At 41.3% G+C, this 16,698-nt stretch overlaps 1 protein-coding gene across 1 annotated transcript in view; it reads left to right on the forward strand.

Moving 5' to 3' along the window:
- RFX7 (regulatory factor X7) overlaps positions 1-16,698 on the forward strand; it is a 99,595-nt gene that overhangs the window by 56,290 nt on the left and 26,607 nt on the right. Inside the window, exons 4-6 of the mRNA XM_040413912.1 lie at positions 4,569-4,691; positions 8,111-8,227; positions 14,821-14,905. Coding sequence (XP_040269846.1) covers positions 4,569-4,691; positions 8,111-8,227; positions 14,821-14,905 — 325 coding nt within the window. The remainder of the gene's footprint in view (positions 1-4,568; positions 4,692-8,110; positions 8,228-14,820; positions 14,906-16,698) is intronic.

A 16,698-nucleotide genomic window follows, 5' to 3' on the forward strand; every position in this document is an offset into this window, starting at 1 on the left:
ACTCTGCCTTTAAAAGGTTCACCATGACTGACATATGGTGTCGTGCATGAGGCATTAACATAAGGGTTCATGCACATGACCATATGTATTTTGCAGTACGCAAAAAACGGATCCGCAAAAAATACGTATGAAGTCCATGTGCAATTCCGTATTTTGCGAACAGCAGGCCCATAATAGAGCAGTCCTATCCTTGTCCGTAATGCGGACAATAATAGGACATGTTCTACTCTTTTGCAGAACGGACATACGGAAACTGAATGCACATCGAGTAACTTCCGTTTTTTTGCGGACCCATTGAAATGAATGGTTCCACATACAGCCCGAAAAACGTTTGTGTGCATGAGCCCTAATTCTCAGAATACTGCTGTATAATGTAGCTGGCAGGTTCCCATAAAGTATTTAACATGCAGTTTTACTTTATTATTAAACCTCCTCGTAAAAAGACCGTAATAAAACTGGTGCATGGTCTCTGCATAACCAGGGATGAGAGAAAGTGGGTTATTGGTGGCTCACCTGATCAATACAATGTGTAGGTGCTCTGGTTCTGAACTGATTCACCCAATCAGAAAAGCGGTTTATGACAATAAAGGTATATAGTGGAAAACCGGCACTCTACATCTGTCAGTAATACTAAGGAAGCAATATACACAGATGATAGTAAAAAATATGTATTTATTTTTATGAGAATACGTATAAGAATGGAGAGTAAAGGGTAGAAGTTCTAAAAATGTAGAAGTTCTAAAAAATGAGGTTCTCAAAAGTAAAAATGATGATTTGCAATATGCGGCAGTGGAGGTGCACAGTGACAAAAATGTGCAAGGTGGGAATGTGACAATGCGGTGATTGTCTAGTGGTAATTTTCCACCTTCAGTAGGTACAGTAAATGGCTGTGTCCATTTGTGTGCAGTCCATAAAAATTGTCTTTATGTATCACCATAAAAAATTGTCTTTATATATCACCAGTGTTGGTCACATAGAAAAATGTATATAGTATATGGATAGAACGGTAAAAAGATAAAAAAGATAAAAAAATATATATAAGTGGTATATCAGTCGGGTGCTGTACTTAGTGTGGCGTCCCACACATTTTGAAAAGACTGCACCCTGACTGTTTACCTTCTTTGTGGGGTGTGGATGTCCTGGCTGTTGGAGCGACCTTGCTGCGCTCAGCGGTGTCTGTTTCCCGGTCTTTCTCGGCGTGCCGCGTGGGTATGACGTCACTTCTCTGGCGTCTCACGTGTCTTTGCCGGACTTGGTTTTAAGATTTTTGCTGGTGGTCTTTTTCGATCCAGAGGACTCGGGTGAAGTCAGTTATGTGGAAGCGCTTCCAGGATAAGGTTCTTAGCAGGTTTTTAGTGGGAGGTCACCAGACGCGTTTCGAAGGACTTAGCTGCCTTCTTCATCAGTGGTAGCCCTCTGACTGCCGTTGTACTGCCTTTTATGCTGCTGGTGGATCTTTCAAAGACCTGGACTGGATCTCATTTTATATGGTCCAGACTTTTGGGTGTGATGCGTTGCAACAATACCGCAGGGTAACAAAAACCACACAAGGTCTCTTAGATACCAAATATCCCCAAAAAATAAAAACACAACACGGACAAAATACCGCAGGAAAGACAAAAAGCACAGAATCCAGAGCATATTAGAGACTAGTAACCAATAAAGAAGAAACCACAGAAAAAAACACAGCGGTAGCAAAAGAAAAACCACAGAACCCATACTAGGGTCTCCAAACAGGCCCCAATACAAAAATACATAACTAGCAGATAACGCAGCGGTACCGCAGTAAACATAGACACTGCAAAAACCGTAGAATCAAAGTAGAAACCATAACAAAGAAACAAAGTAATAACCAGCATACACATTACACTGCCAATAGCAGCAAACATATATACATAAAAAAGCAAATAAAAGAAGACACCTAACCAGCACTTATCCAGATTTTCGATGGAACCATCACACCCAAAAGTCTGGACCATATAAAATGAGATCCAGTCCAGGTCTTTGAAAGATCCACCAGCAGCATAAAAGGCAGTACAACGGCAGTCAGAGGGCTACCACTGATGAAGAAGGCAGCTAAGTCCTTTGAAACGCGTCTGGTGACCTCCCTCTAAAAACCTGCTAAGAACCTTATCCTGGAAGCGCTTCCACATAACTGACTTCACCCGAGTCCTCTGGATCGAAAAAGACCACCAGCGAAAATCTTAAAAACAAGTCCGGCAAAGACACGTGAGACGCCAGAGAAGTGACGTCATACCCACGCGGCACGCCGAGAAAGACCGGGAAACAGACACCGCTGAGCGCAGCAAGGTCGCTCCAACAGCCAGGACATCCACACCCCACAAAGAAGGTAAACAGTCAGGGTGCAGTCTTTTCAAAATGTGTGGGACGCCACACTAAGTACAGCACCCGACTGATATACCACTTATATATTTTTTTATCTTTTTTATCTTTTTACCGTTCTATCCATATACTATATACATTTTTCTATGTGACCAACACTGGTGATATATAAAGACAATTTTTTATGGTGATACATAAAGACAATTTTTATGGACTGCACACAAATGGACACAGCCATTTACTGTACCTACTGAAGGTGGAAAATTACCACTAGACAATCACCGCATTGTCACATTCCCACCTTGCACATTTTTGTCACTGTGCACCTCCACTGCCGCATATTGCAAATCATCATTTTTACTTTTGAGAACCTCATTTTTTAGAACTTCTACATTTTTAGAACTTCTACCCTTTACTCTCCATTCCTAAACGTATTCTCATAAAAATAAATACATATTTTTTACTATCATCTGTGTATATTGCTTCCTTAGTATTACTGACAGATGTAGAGTGCCGGTTTTCCACTATATACCTTTATTGTCATAACCAGGGATGACACAGGCCTCAGTTATCTGCAGATAGCTAACCAAAGAGTTATTTATCAGAGAGCCTGAAGGACTCCTAATGATTAATGACGCCAACTTCCTTTGGATTTACGAAGGCTGGCTGCATAAAACTGGATGCTATAAAGTTGCACATGTCTGCCATTGATTCAGATAAAAGGTATACTGCACATAAAAGGTATACTGCACATAAAAGGTATACTGCACAACATATGGGAGATTTGTGTCTTCTCTTTTCGATGCCCTTGTATTGGAAAGTATACAGCTGAATAGAAAAAAAAGGCATTAGGCGCGCAAATAGGGAGACGCTTCTGACACGCCAGACGTGTTGTGAATTGAGCCTAATACTGGGTTCATGACTGCCTTGAAGGTTTCATTAGGAGCCTCCATTGTAGTTTCTGTTAAAAAGCTGGACACAGTAGTGCAGCATGCGGCGTTATTTTGTCCTGTAAAATGACAGAAACTAGACAGACACGGTATAGGTTTGTCTGGTGGCGTTGGCGACCTTTATGCTGCCCTTACCTTTTTCTTTGCCCTAGATTAAAAATCATAGATTTCAGAAAAAAATGTGGTGCAGTACCGTCCTAAAGATGAAGAGGTTTAATTATGTTGGTAATTCTCCCCTCATATGTTTCATGCTAGAAAATAGAAAATTATGGCGTGTAAGCTGTGCAGAGATCTTCTAGGTGCTGACATCCTAAACTAGAATCTACATTTTACACTGTTGCCGACAGACCACAAAGTTTCACTTTATGATCTGAACCAATAGGCTTCCCATCTTACCCCTTTACTAATGTGGTTTTAATGTTTCATGTTCCCATAAAGCAGACGGGTGTGTTCTTAAACTTTTTAAATATCCGGCCAGTCAACTTGGTTAAACTTAATGCTTGCATGCCAAAAATGGGTTTATTTTTGAAAATAATAATGTTATTGGTGGATGTGAAACAGCCTTCCAGATCACCTGCATTACATGTAAGAAGCACATCTAAGAGTCTTTATTATTTTACAGTCACTGGCAGACTTACTGAGAATGATATCTTGGCAGCAGTCAACTACAATCTAACTACCCGCGTTTTAATAAGCAAGTCCTAGGACCAGCGGGACTGGTGGGGGTTACATTATTTGTCATACTGATTATTAGTTTTGCTCAGATAGTTTTACCTGTTTACATTAAATAATATTGGGCTACCTGTGGTAGTCTGTTCCAGCAGAGGAGCAGAATACTGGAATTGTCGTATACAGCATAGCCGGACACCGCTGGGGCCCTCCGGATCCCTATTCACTATAATGGGATCAGTCATGTGTCCAGCAAGAATGCCTGCTTTCTGGATGCAGCATTTTTTCCCAGCAGAAAGTCTGCATTCTTGATGGACCCCCGACGGATCCTACAACAATGAATAGGGATCCGGTGGTCCTGACGTGTGTCTGGCTATGCCGGATACAGCAATTCCGGTATTCTGCTTCTCTGCCAGGACAGAGCACCGGAACACTAAAAACACAGATGTGGACGTAGCCTTAGCTGGCCGTAATGGGTATATCGCTCACTGGAATGCACACATTTTTTTCTATGTTTACAAATATCTCATGATCACATCTTTGATTTTTTTTTTCTAAGGAGAAAAAAAAAAGGTAATTTTTTTTTTCCTTTTTGTTTCTTCTCAGTGATCAGAGCTCATTGTCGTCTAGCCGAGCTCAGCAAACTCATGCATTCTCCTGGATTCGGAATACCTTAGAGGAGCACCCAGAGACTTCTCTGCCAAAGCAGGAGGTTTACGATGAGTATAAGTAAGTACAGTGTGCACATCTTACTCTTCTGTGGCTCTGACTTTATTTTACCATAGGTATGTCATTTGGCACAACTGAGCATCATGACACAATGGGTTACCTGCGTTCTATTCCTACTGTGGACTGCGGTTTTCTAATCCTAATACAGAAACTGTTAAATTACACAGTGAATACATTTATTCACATTTGTCTGTGAGCCATGAAGTTCATAACCATTTAAAGTAAAGCCATTTGACTTAAAGCAGTTCTCTCACTTCAACCAATGACATTTACCATGTTGAGAAAGTTACTACAAGCCACTTACTATTGTGATTGTCCATATTGCCTCCTTTGCTGGCTGGATCCATTTTTCCATTACATTTTACACTGCTCGTTTACAGGGGTTGTGGCCTCCGATGCAGCTCAGATATGAGGTGGGTGGGATGGGAACTGCTGTGCATGCGTGCCTATGTGCGCTCCCACCAGAGTGTGCGGTGATTTTTCCTATAGTATGCAGGCACGGTCGTCACTGCTGGATTGTAGGTTTGTAACCCCTGGAAATGAGCAGCGTATAATGTGATGGAAAAATGAATCCAGCCAGCAAAGGAGGCAATATGGACACTCACAATACATTAGTAAGTGCCGTGTGTTAACGTTGACTACAGGATAAGTGCTACCTCCTGAACTGAGACAACTCCTTTAATGGGGATGTATGGCCTAATTGGTTTTTACAAATTAAAACCACATAGTGACAAATATTTTTTTCTTCTAATCTACAAGTAACTGAATAAAACGGAGTGCTTTCTGACATGTATGTTACATAATATACATGTGTCAGGAAAAGACCACACATGTAAGCATAAGGATAGCACATACATTATATATAATAAAATTAAACTTTAAAAAAAATACAGCTGGTCAAGGGCTAAAAATATTTTCATAAGCAACCGTCAAAGGGACTGATCCTGAAAAGATTCAAATCCCCACAGGGGAGCTTCGCTATAAAGCCAACATGCAATTCATCCCAAAATAATCCCCAATAAACATATGCACAACAGAATTATCCCCAAAAGGCAATATAGGTGAATATAGACAGTATTGGGAGAAAACCCAATTTTGCCAGAACCCCTGGCCAAAAAAAAAAAATTCTTAAAAAAAATCACACGTAAAAAAATATGTGAAACATTGCAAAAATAATGCATTATCAAATATACAAAACAAATAAAGAACATGCAAAAGGATATTGATAAGACCAAGTGCAAATTACCCAGGCAGACACCGGGGAGAGTGCATGCAGATTCCCGTGTGAGTGAGGAGGACCTGCGTATCACCGCATAATCATCCCTAAGTGTGCAGTAGAACAAAAAGCTTGTCAAACCCCCGCTTGTTTTTCAGGTCTAGTTTTTTGCTGTTGTATTTCTCAGTGGCCCTCCTTTTAGATGCGTATAACTTATTGATTATCTGTTGTTAATTTTTTTAGGTCGGAAGGCAAAAACAGCAGTGCCACAATTTTTGGATTTCATTTTTAGGATACAGCCACATGGGTTGGTCCGCAGTGGTTTTTCCATATTGGAAAATCCATATTGGAAAAGCACCTATAATGCGCTGGTTTTTGCAAAGGCATTGCAACCAGGTGGGCATCAGGTCTTCTGCTTTCAACCTTGCATTGCAACGGTTGAAAGCCGTGGGTAAAACCTGCAGCATAAATTGACTTGCTGCTTATTGGAAACACACAACGTAAGCCAGTTTACACTCCGGTTTTTCCTGTAGCGTGTGGATGAGATTTCTAAATCACATCTACTCTATGATCGTCAGGGGAGGGGCTTAAAGCTGGGGGGTTAAACTACCAGGATTGTAGTGGTCTCCAATAACAGCAGTTGCACCAGGAGCAGGGCCGTGTAATATGTACAACCCATGGCATACATTTACATCATTGGTCAAAAAGAGGGTAAACATACTTTTTACGTTTTTTGTTTGTTTGTTTAATTTTTGATGTCACTATTTAAAACAGGTCCTGAAATCTTGCTGTTTTCACCCTGGCCACTGAACCTCATAATAGATTGACGCTTCCAGTTCTGTAGAGATCACGTTTCAGCAGTCATCCTATTGTCTGTCCTGCATTAAAAAGAAAGATAACACCTACATATAGATTACTCTGGAAACACCACTGACAGTAGATGATGGTCACAGCTCACCTCCTGCCCCTCCCTGCACAATTATCTCTGCACAGATCATAGAGCATGCCTAAAACCTCTCCCATAGTTAGTGAGTAATCTCCAGTGTACAGGTTTGTAAGGTCCATGTGGCTGCTGTAAAGCTTATTTCTGAATATTGTCAACAGCAGCGTAGATAAGTTGGCCATCTCCATGATCATGTACAGAAAATAGAATTTAAAAAAAATCGACATTCAGAAAATAAAAACAGATCAGAATAAAAAGAAATTATAAAAGAAGAATATCAGTATGTGGTTTTCATAATTTAAAAAAATCTTCCTAAAGGGGTATTTCCATCTGGGACATTTATGGCATATTGAGTAGGGTATGTCCTAAATGTGTGATAGGTGCATGTCACACCTCTGGGACCTGCTCCTGTCTCTAGAATGGGTCCTAATGAATCTCACTGTGGAGGTAGTTCATTTTCCTATTTTGAGATCACTAGCAGTCGCTAAAGGAAAATTTTCATGATGGAAGACCCTTTTGGAGGCTCCTAAATACTTCATGTATGCTACGTTGTGATTGTGGCCATACTTACAGATGCACCAAATTAAAGTCATATCAACAGATACCCTTTAATTCAAACCTCTATCAGAAGATTACCGTAACTTCACAGCAAAATTTGCTCACTTGGTAGGTTGATTGTAGTATGCATTGATACTTTAAAGATGAAACTTATGTTGACTGGAGATTATTTCTTCCTTGCACAATACCTTAGTATACAGTATAGCTATATCCAGCATTAATTCTCTAATCTCGAGTTTCTTAGTTGTTTAATAGCCTTGTCAAGTTCATTTGTATTTATTAAAAAAAAGGGGGGGGGGTAAGTAAGGTGAAAATGTATACTCACTGTTGTGAACCCCCTCCATTTCAGCCCTGCATTTGATATCCTCCCTGCTGCTGTATCCAGGACGTCTTATTGTTTTGCTGCATCATTGAAATGCCTGTATACTGCACGTAACCGCTGCAGCCAATCGCTGATCTCAGCGTTATATAGAACAGGAACCTTGAGGCCAGTGATTTGGCTGCAGAGATCATCTGCTGTGTACAGCCATGTCACTGCTGCAGTCAGGAAAATAAAGCCCAGTGGGGAGGACACTGGTGGCACTGTAATGGAGGGATTCAGGACAGTAAGTATAACTATTATACTAATAGTGTCCATGCCTTTAAGCTGAAGTGTCTACCTGCTTCTGATTCTTATATCAATATCTTCCTTCTGTCTTTCAGGAGCTATTGTGACAATCTTGGCTATCACCCACTAAGTGCTGCTGACTTTGGAAAGATTATGAAAAATGTATTTCCAAACATGAAGGCACGACGCCTGGGCACAAGAGGGAAATCAAAATATCCTTTACTTCAAGTGTGTCCAAATCTGCGCACGCTCCTTCACAAAATATCTGCTGTAAATTAGCTTGCCACTAAAAATGAGAGCATTTTATCTGCAGGTGGAAGATAGTTTACCGTATAGTGCACTTCAACAATAAGTAGTATACAAAAAAAAAAAGCCTTTCTGGGGGCTGTATTTCCCCCTGGAACTACTTTGTCAGCCCCAGTTACTGGAAGAATCAGCAATACATTTTAAAAAATGTCATGTTAAATGTCCCTCAAAGATTTTGTACCACCTTATGTAAAAATAAAAATAAAGACGTAAATTTTTTCATTACCGTATTTTTCGCGCTATAAGACGCACTGGCTCATAGGTTTTAGAGGGTGAAACTAGGGAAAAATATATTTTGAACAAACGGTGTGTTAATAATGGGCAACATGGGGTTAAAGCATGAGGTACAAACAGTCACTTGCTATTAATGTTATCGGCACAGTCTTATGAATTTTGACTTCCATCATTCCATGTGCCTCACATTAATAATAAGTGGCCTGTATTCTGTAACTCACATTAACCCCACATTGCCTATTATTTGAGAAGGTACGTTGACTTACTATTAATGTGAGGCACATGGGACCCACTCCAAAAGCATGTGCCCAGCCTGACATTAAAAATAAGTGACCCCCCATTCATGTTTAAATCATGACAGTGGCAAGATTGGGGTTAATGAGTCACATTAACCCCAATCTTGCTGGCTGCCTGGTACATACCATATGTTTTTGACTGCCTTTTTTTTCAGGCATGCTAATCACTTTTGTACTGGGGGGATACCTGCTATGCTGCTGAGTGCAAACAATATAGAATATAAGAGCCCTGCATCACAGAAAGAGAATCGTGTTTGTGCTATCGCAAAACTTCAGATCCAACACTACATTCTAGCAAAACCTCAAATCTGACGCTACATTCTAACAATAGGGCTTTCCCATAGAGATGGGTGCAGTCTGGTGTGCATGTACACAGTTCCGGGAGGCTGGGACAGGTCCTAGGAGGATCGTAGTTGTTGATGTCCCGCCATAGAAGTGCCAGGCTCTTCCCTCTTCCTCAGTAGGTACTGTACATGCCAGGATCAATGTCCAGTACATCACAGGCTGATGTCCTTTTGCAGTACAGCCTGTGATGTATTGGCAACATGCAAAGCACCCCCCAATCCCTGTATTCGTCCTATAAGACGCATTATAATTTTCACCCCACTTTAGGGGGAAAAATGTGTCTTATAGGGCGAAAAATACGGTAATAACTAATTTATACGAAGCCACCACAACTTGTAGCACCACCCCTGGCAACCACAACCTATATATCAATATGACCTTTATGGAAATTAGACATAATTTAAAAAATACTTTAGTTCCACGCTGTGCTATTGACAGATATAAGTTTAACAGGTTGTCCGGTTTTCCCATATTGATGACATGCTGCTTTCTCTTCACTGTTTACATGCACGTTGTCAACACCACCACTGCAATTTCTATGGCGTGCAGTGAAGAGAACACAGCGCTCGCACAAGCAGGATAATCTCTTCAAAGAGCTAGTTGGTGGGGATGCTGGGAGTCTTGAGGATAGGTCATCAATATGGTAAAACCGGACAACCCCTTTAAAAAAGAATGTGAAAAACAGACCCCCCCCCCCTTATTTTTTTTGTTTTACATTTTCCTGGTTGTAAAAAATGAAAACAAAGTACTAAAACAAAAGTGACATGAAAAATAAAGCCTCATGTATGACTGGAAAAAGTGCAAAAATTATTGACATAACTGAATAGTAAAAAAAAAAATTTTTTACGTACGGCTTTTAGAGAGGCATGTACTAAAAAAAATAATCACTGAGTACAAGGATATTACAGTAGACAATTGCTATTTCAAATCATATATCACTGAGGGCAACTTCTAAAACTTAACCTTTATAATATATATATATATATATATATATATATATATATATATATATTTATTTATTTATATTTATTAAAAATACTTGGTCCAAACAGGACCCTGATAACCATAGTACAAAAAGCTGTCAAAACAATGGACGGTTAGCAAAAATACAGACAATATTATGTGAGTAAGGACAGAAGATTAGGGTATACCTATCCCTGTTTTTGCCCTTAAAGCTTAAAGAGACTGCTCAGCCCAGAGATGCACCTTGAGGGTAGGTGCACTCCGTCCATGTTCCTGGGCTAGCCTGTCCTTATATAGCCCTATCACTTTCTGACACGACATACAATGTCCAAAAAAATCATCAATACAGTGGGGGGGTTAGCAGAAATACGGACAATATTACGCGAATAAGGACAGAGAATTAGAATATATCTGTCCCTATTCTTGCCCTTAAAGAGACTGCTCAGCCCAGAGATGCACCTTAAAAGGTAGATACACTCTGTCCACGTTCCTGGGCTAACCTGTCCTTGTATAGCCCTATCACTTTCTGACACGACATACAATGTCCCAACGTGTTTCCCCTTACAGATAATCAAAGGTTCATCAGGGGACCAAAAGCATCAGTATGGTAATAGGTTCTTACAATATACAGAGTAAACATAAATAGCCGATAAATCAAAACATTACTGGAGCACCACAGACCAGAAAAACATTGTGACAAGGTAAGAGGCAATAAGCCCCTAAAATAGAGTACTTATTCACAGTGTGTGGACATTTAAATACACTTGATATCAGTACACCACATATTAGATAGTATTGAGAACACTTTTTGACAATGCAAAGCAACTTAGCTGATACAGAAAAATAGCGTGTTGGTCCAGTCCTCTCACAGAGGCAGGATACATGGCTGGGGGGCTCCAGGGGGCAAAAAAACAGCTCAATTTTGCCAAGGGAATGGACTCTCATTTAAATGATGGGATCCCGGGCGGGCTTAAACCAGATTCGTCAGCTTCACACATGGATCTCCCCCTTTTGTCACATGATCGCAAATTGCCACTCTCATTGGGTGGCAGTCTAAAACTGACCTCCCCTATTCTCCCTAACCTATTATCCAGAGGCGCTATGCATCCCAGGCCTCACCTGTAAGAGCGTCTCCCCGCCCCAACTGTCTTCCACGCCTCTCTCTGAGCCGCCAAGGATGAAATCAAGATGGTGGTGCGTTCCACCTATATCCACCGTGGAACGCATAGTCATGTGGGGCAAACCAAGATGGCAGCGCGTTCCATGTACAGCGATCATGGAAAGCATAGGTCCGAGGCCAGCTGGAAACAAGGCGTGCTAGACAATACAATCTAGGCGCGCTGCTCGCATGTCTGAAGGCATGAATAGCAGATTCACCCCCTAACACTGTATACAGGGGGGAAATAGTAAAGATAAAGGGGACACGATAATCAAATCTATTTATAACCAGATAAAACTTGAGCACACTAATTACATAGATGACAATATATATACCAGTATAAATGCTAATTATATACTACATTACTGAATACAGCCAAGTGTGCAGCTATAAAAGAGGGCGGGGGAATAGTATCAGTTTTATTACCATTTATTACAGTTGGCATAAATCAGGACATAATATATGGGGTTAGAAATAGCAAACAATATGCTGATGGTCCAATAGAGACATATGATAGAACTCTCCCTTGGCAAAACCCTTCACTACACAATTACAATAAATATGATACTTCATTAACCGTCAGATAGAAGTCAGTTTTTATATAATGAAAAAATGATGCTTCCTGCGTCGATGTCCATTTCTGTCAGAAAAGAGAGGTGAATCTATTAAATACAGAAAAGAAGAAATCCATCAGATATAACAAGAGAAGGTAAGTCTCTCATTCAAACCCCCAGGTGACCGAGACCGGAGCCTATAAATCCACTCTGTTTCTTTTTGGAGGATTCTAATTAATGACATCAAGAAAAAGAATAACACTCCCGTGGCAAATCACATGTGGGAATGTCATAATCGAGACCTTGGGTCGTTATCTTTCTCGGCATTGGAACTGATAAGACCCTCCCCCAGGAAAGGTGATTGGACCGTAGAATCCTCCAAAAAGAAACAGAGTGGATTTATAGGTTTCGGTTTCGGTCACCTGGGGGTTTGAATGAGAGACTTACCTTCTCTTGTTATATCTGATGGATTGCTCCTTTTCTGTTTTTAATAGATTCATGTTTTTCTGGTCTGGGGTGCTCCAGTAATGTTTTGATTTATCGGCTATTTATGTTTACTCTGTATATTGTAAGAACCTATTACCATACTGATGCTTTTGGTCCCCTGATGAGCCTTTGATTATCTATAAGGGGAAACGCGTTGGAACATTTTATGTCGTGTCAGAAAGTGATAGGGCTATACAAGGACAGGTTAGCCCAGGAACGTGGACAGAGTGCACCTACCTTTTAAGGTGCATCTCTGGGCTGAGCAGTCTCTTTAAGGGCAAGAATAGGGACACATATATTCTAATTCTCTGTCCTTATCCGCGTAATATTGTCCGTATTTCTTCTAACCGCCCACTGTATTGATGATTTTTTGGACATTGTATTTCGTGTCAGAAAGTGATAGGGCTATATAAGGACAGGCTAGCCCAGGAACGTGGACAGAGTGCACCTACCCTCAAGGTGCATCTATGGGCTGAGCAGTCTCTTTAAGGGCAAGAACAGGGATAGGGATTGATATACCCTATTCTTCTGTCCTTACTCGCATAATGTCTGTATTTTTGCTAATTTTGACAGATATGGTTATCAGGGTCCTGTTTGGACCAAGTATTTTTAATATATATATATATATATATATATATATATATATATATATATATATAAAGGTTACGTTTTAGAAGTTGCCCTCAGTGATATATGTACAAAGAAAATCCCCAAAAACTATACTGAGGATAGCCCCTAATAGTACATGGTGCTTCATGAATAGAATGATCGATCAGTAGCGTGCTGATGGGCTGGTTTAACTATAGGCTGTATTACACTGGCTGATGGTCGGGCAGATCATCGTTAATGAACGTTCGCAGAAACTCTCATTATCAATGATCTGGCTGTGTAATAGTGCCACTAGTTACCTGATGAATGAGCAAACGCTCGTTCATTGGGCAATCAAGAGTCACTAAAGCACTTGTCCTGGTTCATAGTGTTGGGACTCCTCCCCTGCATAACAGAAACGTGACGGATCCGTTTTGCAGCCCATGGACTTCTATTATGACGGAATGAATAACGGAATGCCTCTAAAGGCATTCCATTGTGCATTCCGTCATAGAATTGCTTTATGGTCCGTGGTAATGGAATCCATAACACAATTCACCTTTTTACCAACAAACGAAGTGTGAACGAATTTCATAAGCGGAAATTCGCTCATCTCTAATGGTGACCGGTTCCCTTTAAGCCAAACTCTTTAAAGGATTGTCCAGGTTCTAGCTATTGACCTAACCTAAGGATATGTCATCAATATCCGATCATGGCGGCCTAACACCTGTCACCGCCAACAGTCATCTGTTCTCGAATGTATAGGAGCCTAGCTGCAGTAACCTAGAGTGACCACTACACAGTGGATGGTGCTGTCTGCTTCTGGCTCGCTCCACTGTGTTATTTCCAGTGCCAGCAGCTGCTGAGGACAGTTGACCAGTGGGGCTGTCAGACTGCCACCAATCTCATGATAATGACCTTTGCTGGGCATAGGTCATCATTAAGTTTGGGTGCACATATTACATTGTGGTGCAGCACTATACTGAAAGCTGCATTACTACTGCATATGATAAACCATGGCAAAAAACCTTTTCTATTCAGATATAGTGCTTTATGTGATTTTTCCGTGTTTTTAAAAAAAATAAAAAATTTAAACAGGAGAAAGTTAATACAAGGCACTTACTGCACCTGGGCAGTAAGGAAGTCCTTTGCCGGCAACCATATCGATCAGGATGAGGAGGGAGAACGGAGCTTCTAGGTGTAGGGGCAACACCCCCATTGCTCCTAGAGGTTCATTTGCATAAAATGAAGTTCCTAAAAGTTAAATTTTCTCCAAAACAGAGGCACCTATAAAAAAAGCTAACACTGTTAGATTTAGCTGACATTAGCTCATGTCTAATGTCAACCAGTTTACTAAGCTTGTTCCTGATGACAGAAACCCTTTAAGTATGTATTATTGGGACATAGCATGAGCTCCATGAAAGACGCCTTAATGTTTTTGTTTTCTATTTTGCAGCTGTCCATTGGGGCATCAAAATGAGGCCTGTCACCAGTCACTGGCAGAGCTGATCTAGCTTTACTATGCCAGGGGCATCCAGCGATCCCCTGATATCTAGGTCCAATAGAGGCAGCATTGGGCGCTATGTCTGCTGACAAATAGAAGGCATATACTGCCTCTGTCTTCTCCTTGGTGTCCCCAGCTGTCTCTAACAGCCATGTATCCAAACGGCTCCTGCTAGATTGCGGGAGCTTTAAACCTTCAGTAGCACAGGTTTAAAGCCCAGGACCATGTGCCGTACATGTGCAGTTCTTGCAAATCTTTGTGGACAATTCCAGCAATGTTTTAGAGTAATGTACTCTTTTCAACTGATGTTAAACCTTGTGAATTTTTGATTGTTCTGCTGCTTTTGGAAGTTAACTTTAACTAAACTTACATATTGCTACAGTGGATTGAGGAAGAAAGCTTTCGTGCACATGCCATCACTGCCTAATCTGGATTTTAACAAGACAGGAGATGGGGTAATTGTCAGATTCTTTATTTTATATTCTTGTAGCAATATGGTGATAATTAGTGTTGAGCAAACTTCTGTTTTAAGTTCGGCGTCTAAAGTTCGGCTTCCGGTTAGCGGAGAATCCCGATATGGATTCCGAATTCCATCTGAAAGCAGCCTAAGATGGGAATACCCCTGTCAGTCTTTGGCCTTAAAGGGTTTTTCCAGGATTTGATCCTTTTTAATTAGCCCCCAATGTGTGGTATCTAATGAAAGAACAATACATGCTCCCGACATCTTGGCTACAGTCAGTGATCTTGAGGTCCCTGGCTTGTTTCACTTTCAGCTGGTCAGGTGCGCCGGTGCAGCCAGTGACTGACCTTAGCGGTGACGTGTCCCCAAGCGGCATGTGACCCAGACACCTCACTGCTGAGGCCGGTCTTTGACTGAAGTAGAACATGTAACCTGGGCCGGAAGTAAAAAAAACAGGTAACGGAAGATTGTCAAACGGATACAGGGCACCGGACTGGAGCAGTGAGGAGCCGGTGAGTATGATTCTTTCCTTAAGTACCTCACACTTGTGGGAGCTAAGTTATACGGAACCCAACCCTTTAAGCTAACTGTAGACCCCAGAGATTTTTTAGCTAAAATGAATGATATAAAACACTTTTATGTGCCTAAAATGGTAAAACATCAACCTCTGCCACATCATGCCGTATGTTGATTTGTATTCTGTGAAGTGTAGTCAGTGGACAGTGATCTGATAGCTGTTCTATAGTATAGTAGGTCAGCTAAGGCTAGGTTTACATCGCCATTTTAAATTCCAGTATAGAAACAGAAAAAGGCTGGGTTCACATCTGCGTTGTGAACTCCGGCAGTCTGTTCAGCCTAGCCGGATACCACCGTGCATCGCCAGATCCCCATTCACTGTGATGGGATCTAGCGGTAATCCGGCCGTTTTCTGGCATATATGCCTACTTTTGGCCAGAAAAAAAATACATGTAGCATATTTTGTCCGGCTGAATGCCGGCATGTGCGCCGGATACAGTGACTGGTTGTTAAAACGCAGATGTGAACCCGGCCTAACAGAGTTTCCATATCCTGTAACCCGACAGATCCAGTTCACTATAATGGGGTCTGCCAGGTTTCTGGCTTGAGTATCAGAACAGAATACTGGAATTTAAAACAGCAATGTGAACCTTGTCTAAGCTGTTAGGGTTGTATCTGCCGATAAGGCTACATTGACACTACCGTATGTGTTTTGCGGTCCCTATGGCATTTTTTTTTCCGCGGATCCATTATAACAATGCCTATACTTGCCTGCAAAACGGACAAGAATAGGACATGTTATATATTTTTTGCGGGGCTACAGAACGGACATACAGATACAGATAACACACGGTGTGCTGTCCGCATTTTTTGCGGACCCATTGAAATGAATAGGTCCACATCCTATCAGCAAAAAAAAAAATGGAACGGACACAGAAACAAAATACGTTTGTGTGAATGCAGCCTAAGGCCTCTTTACACTGGCGTGTGCGGCTCGTTGCCGTATTACGGCCCACAAAATGCCAGCCACAATACACGGACACAGTCCGTGGGGCAGCCGCAGCGGATCGCAGACCCATTCATTTGAATGGGTCCGCGATCCGGCCGTTCCGCAAAAGGATAGGACATGTTCTATCTTTTTGCGGAACGGAAGTACGGGACGAAACACCACGGAAGCACTCCATAGTGCTTCCGTAAGGGTTCCGTTCCGCACCATTCCGCATCTCCGGACCCATTCAAGTGAATTTTTTTTTTAACCAAAAGGTGTGCTTT

The sequence above is a fragment of the Bufo bufo genome, chromosome 1, assembly GCF_905171765.1.
Source record: "Bufo bufo chromosome 1, aBufBuf1.1, whole genome shotgun sequence".
NCBI classification, from domain to species: Eukaryota; Metazoa; Chordata; class Amphibia; order Anura; family Bufonidae; genus Bufo; species Bufo bufo.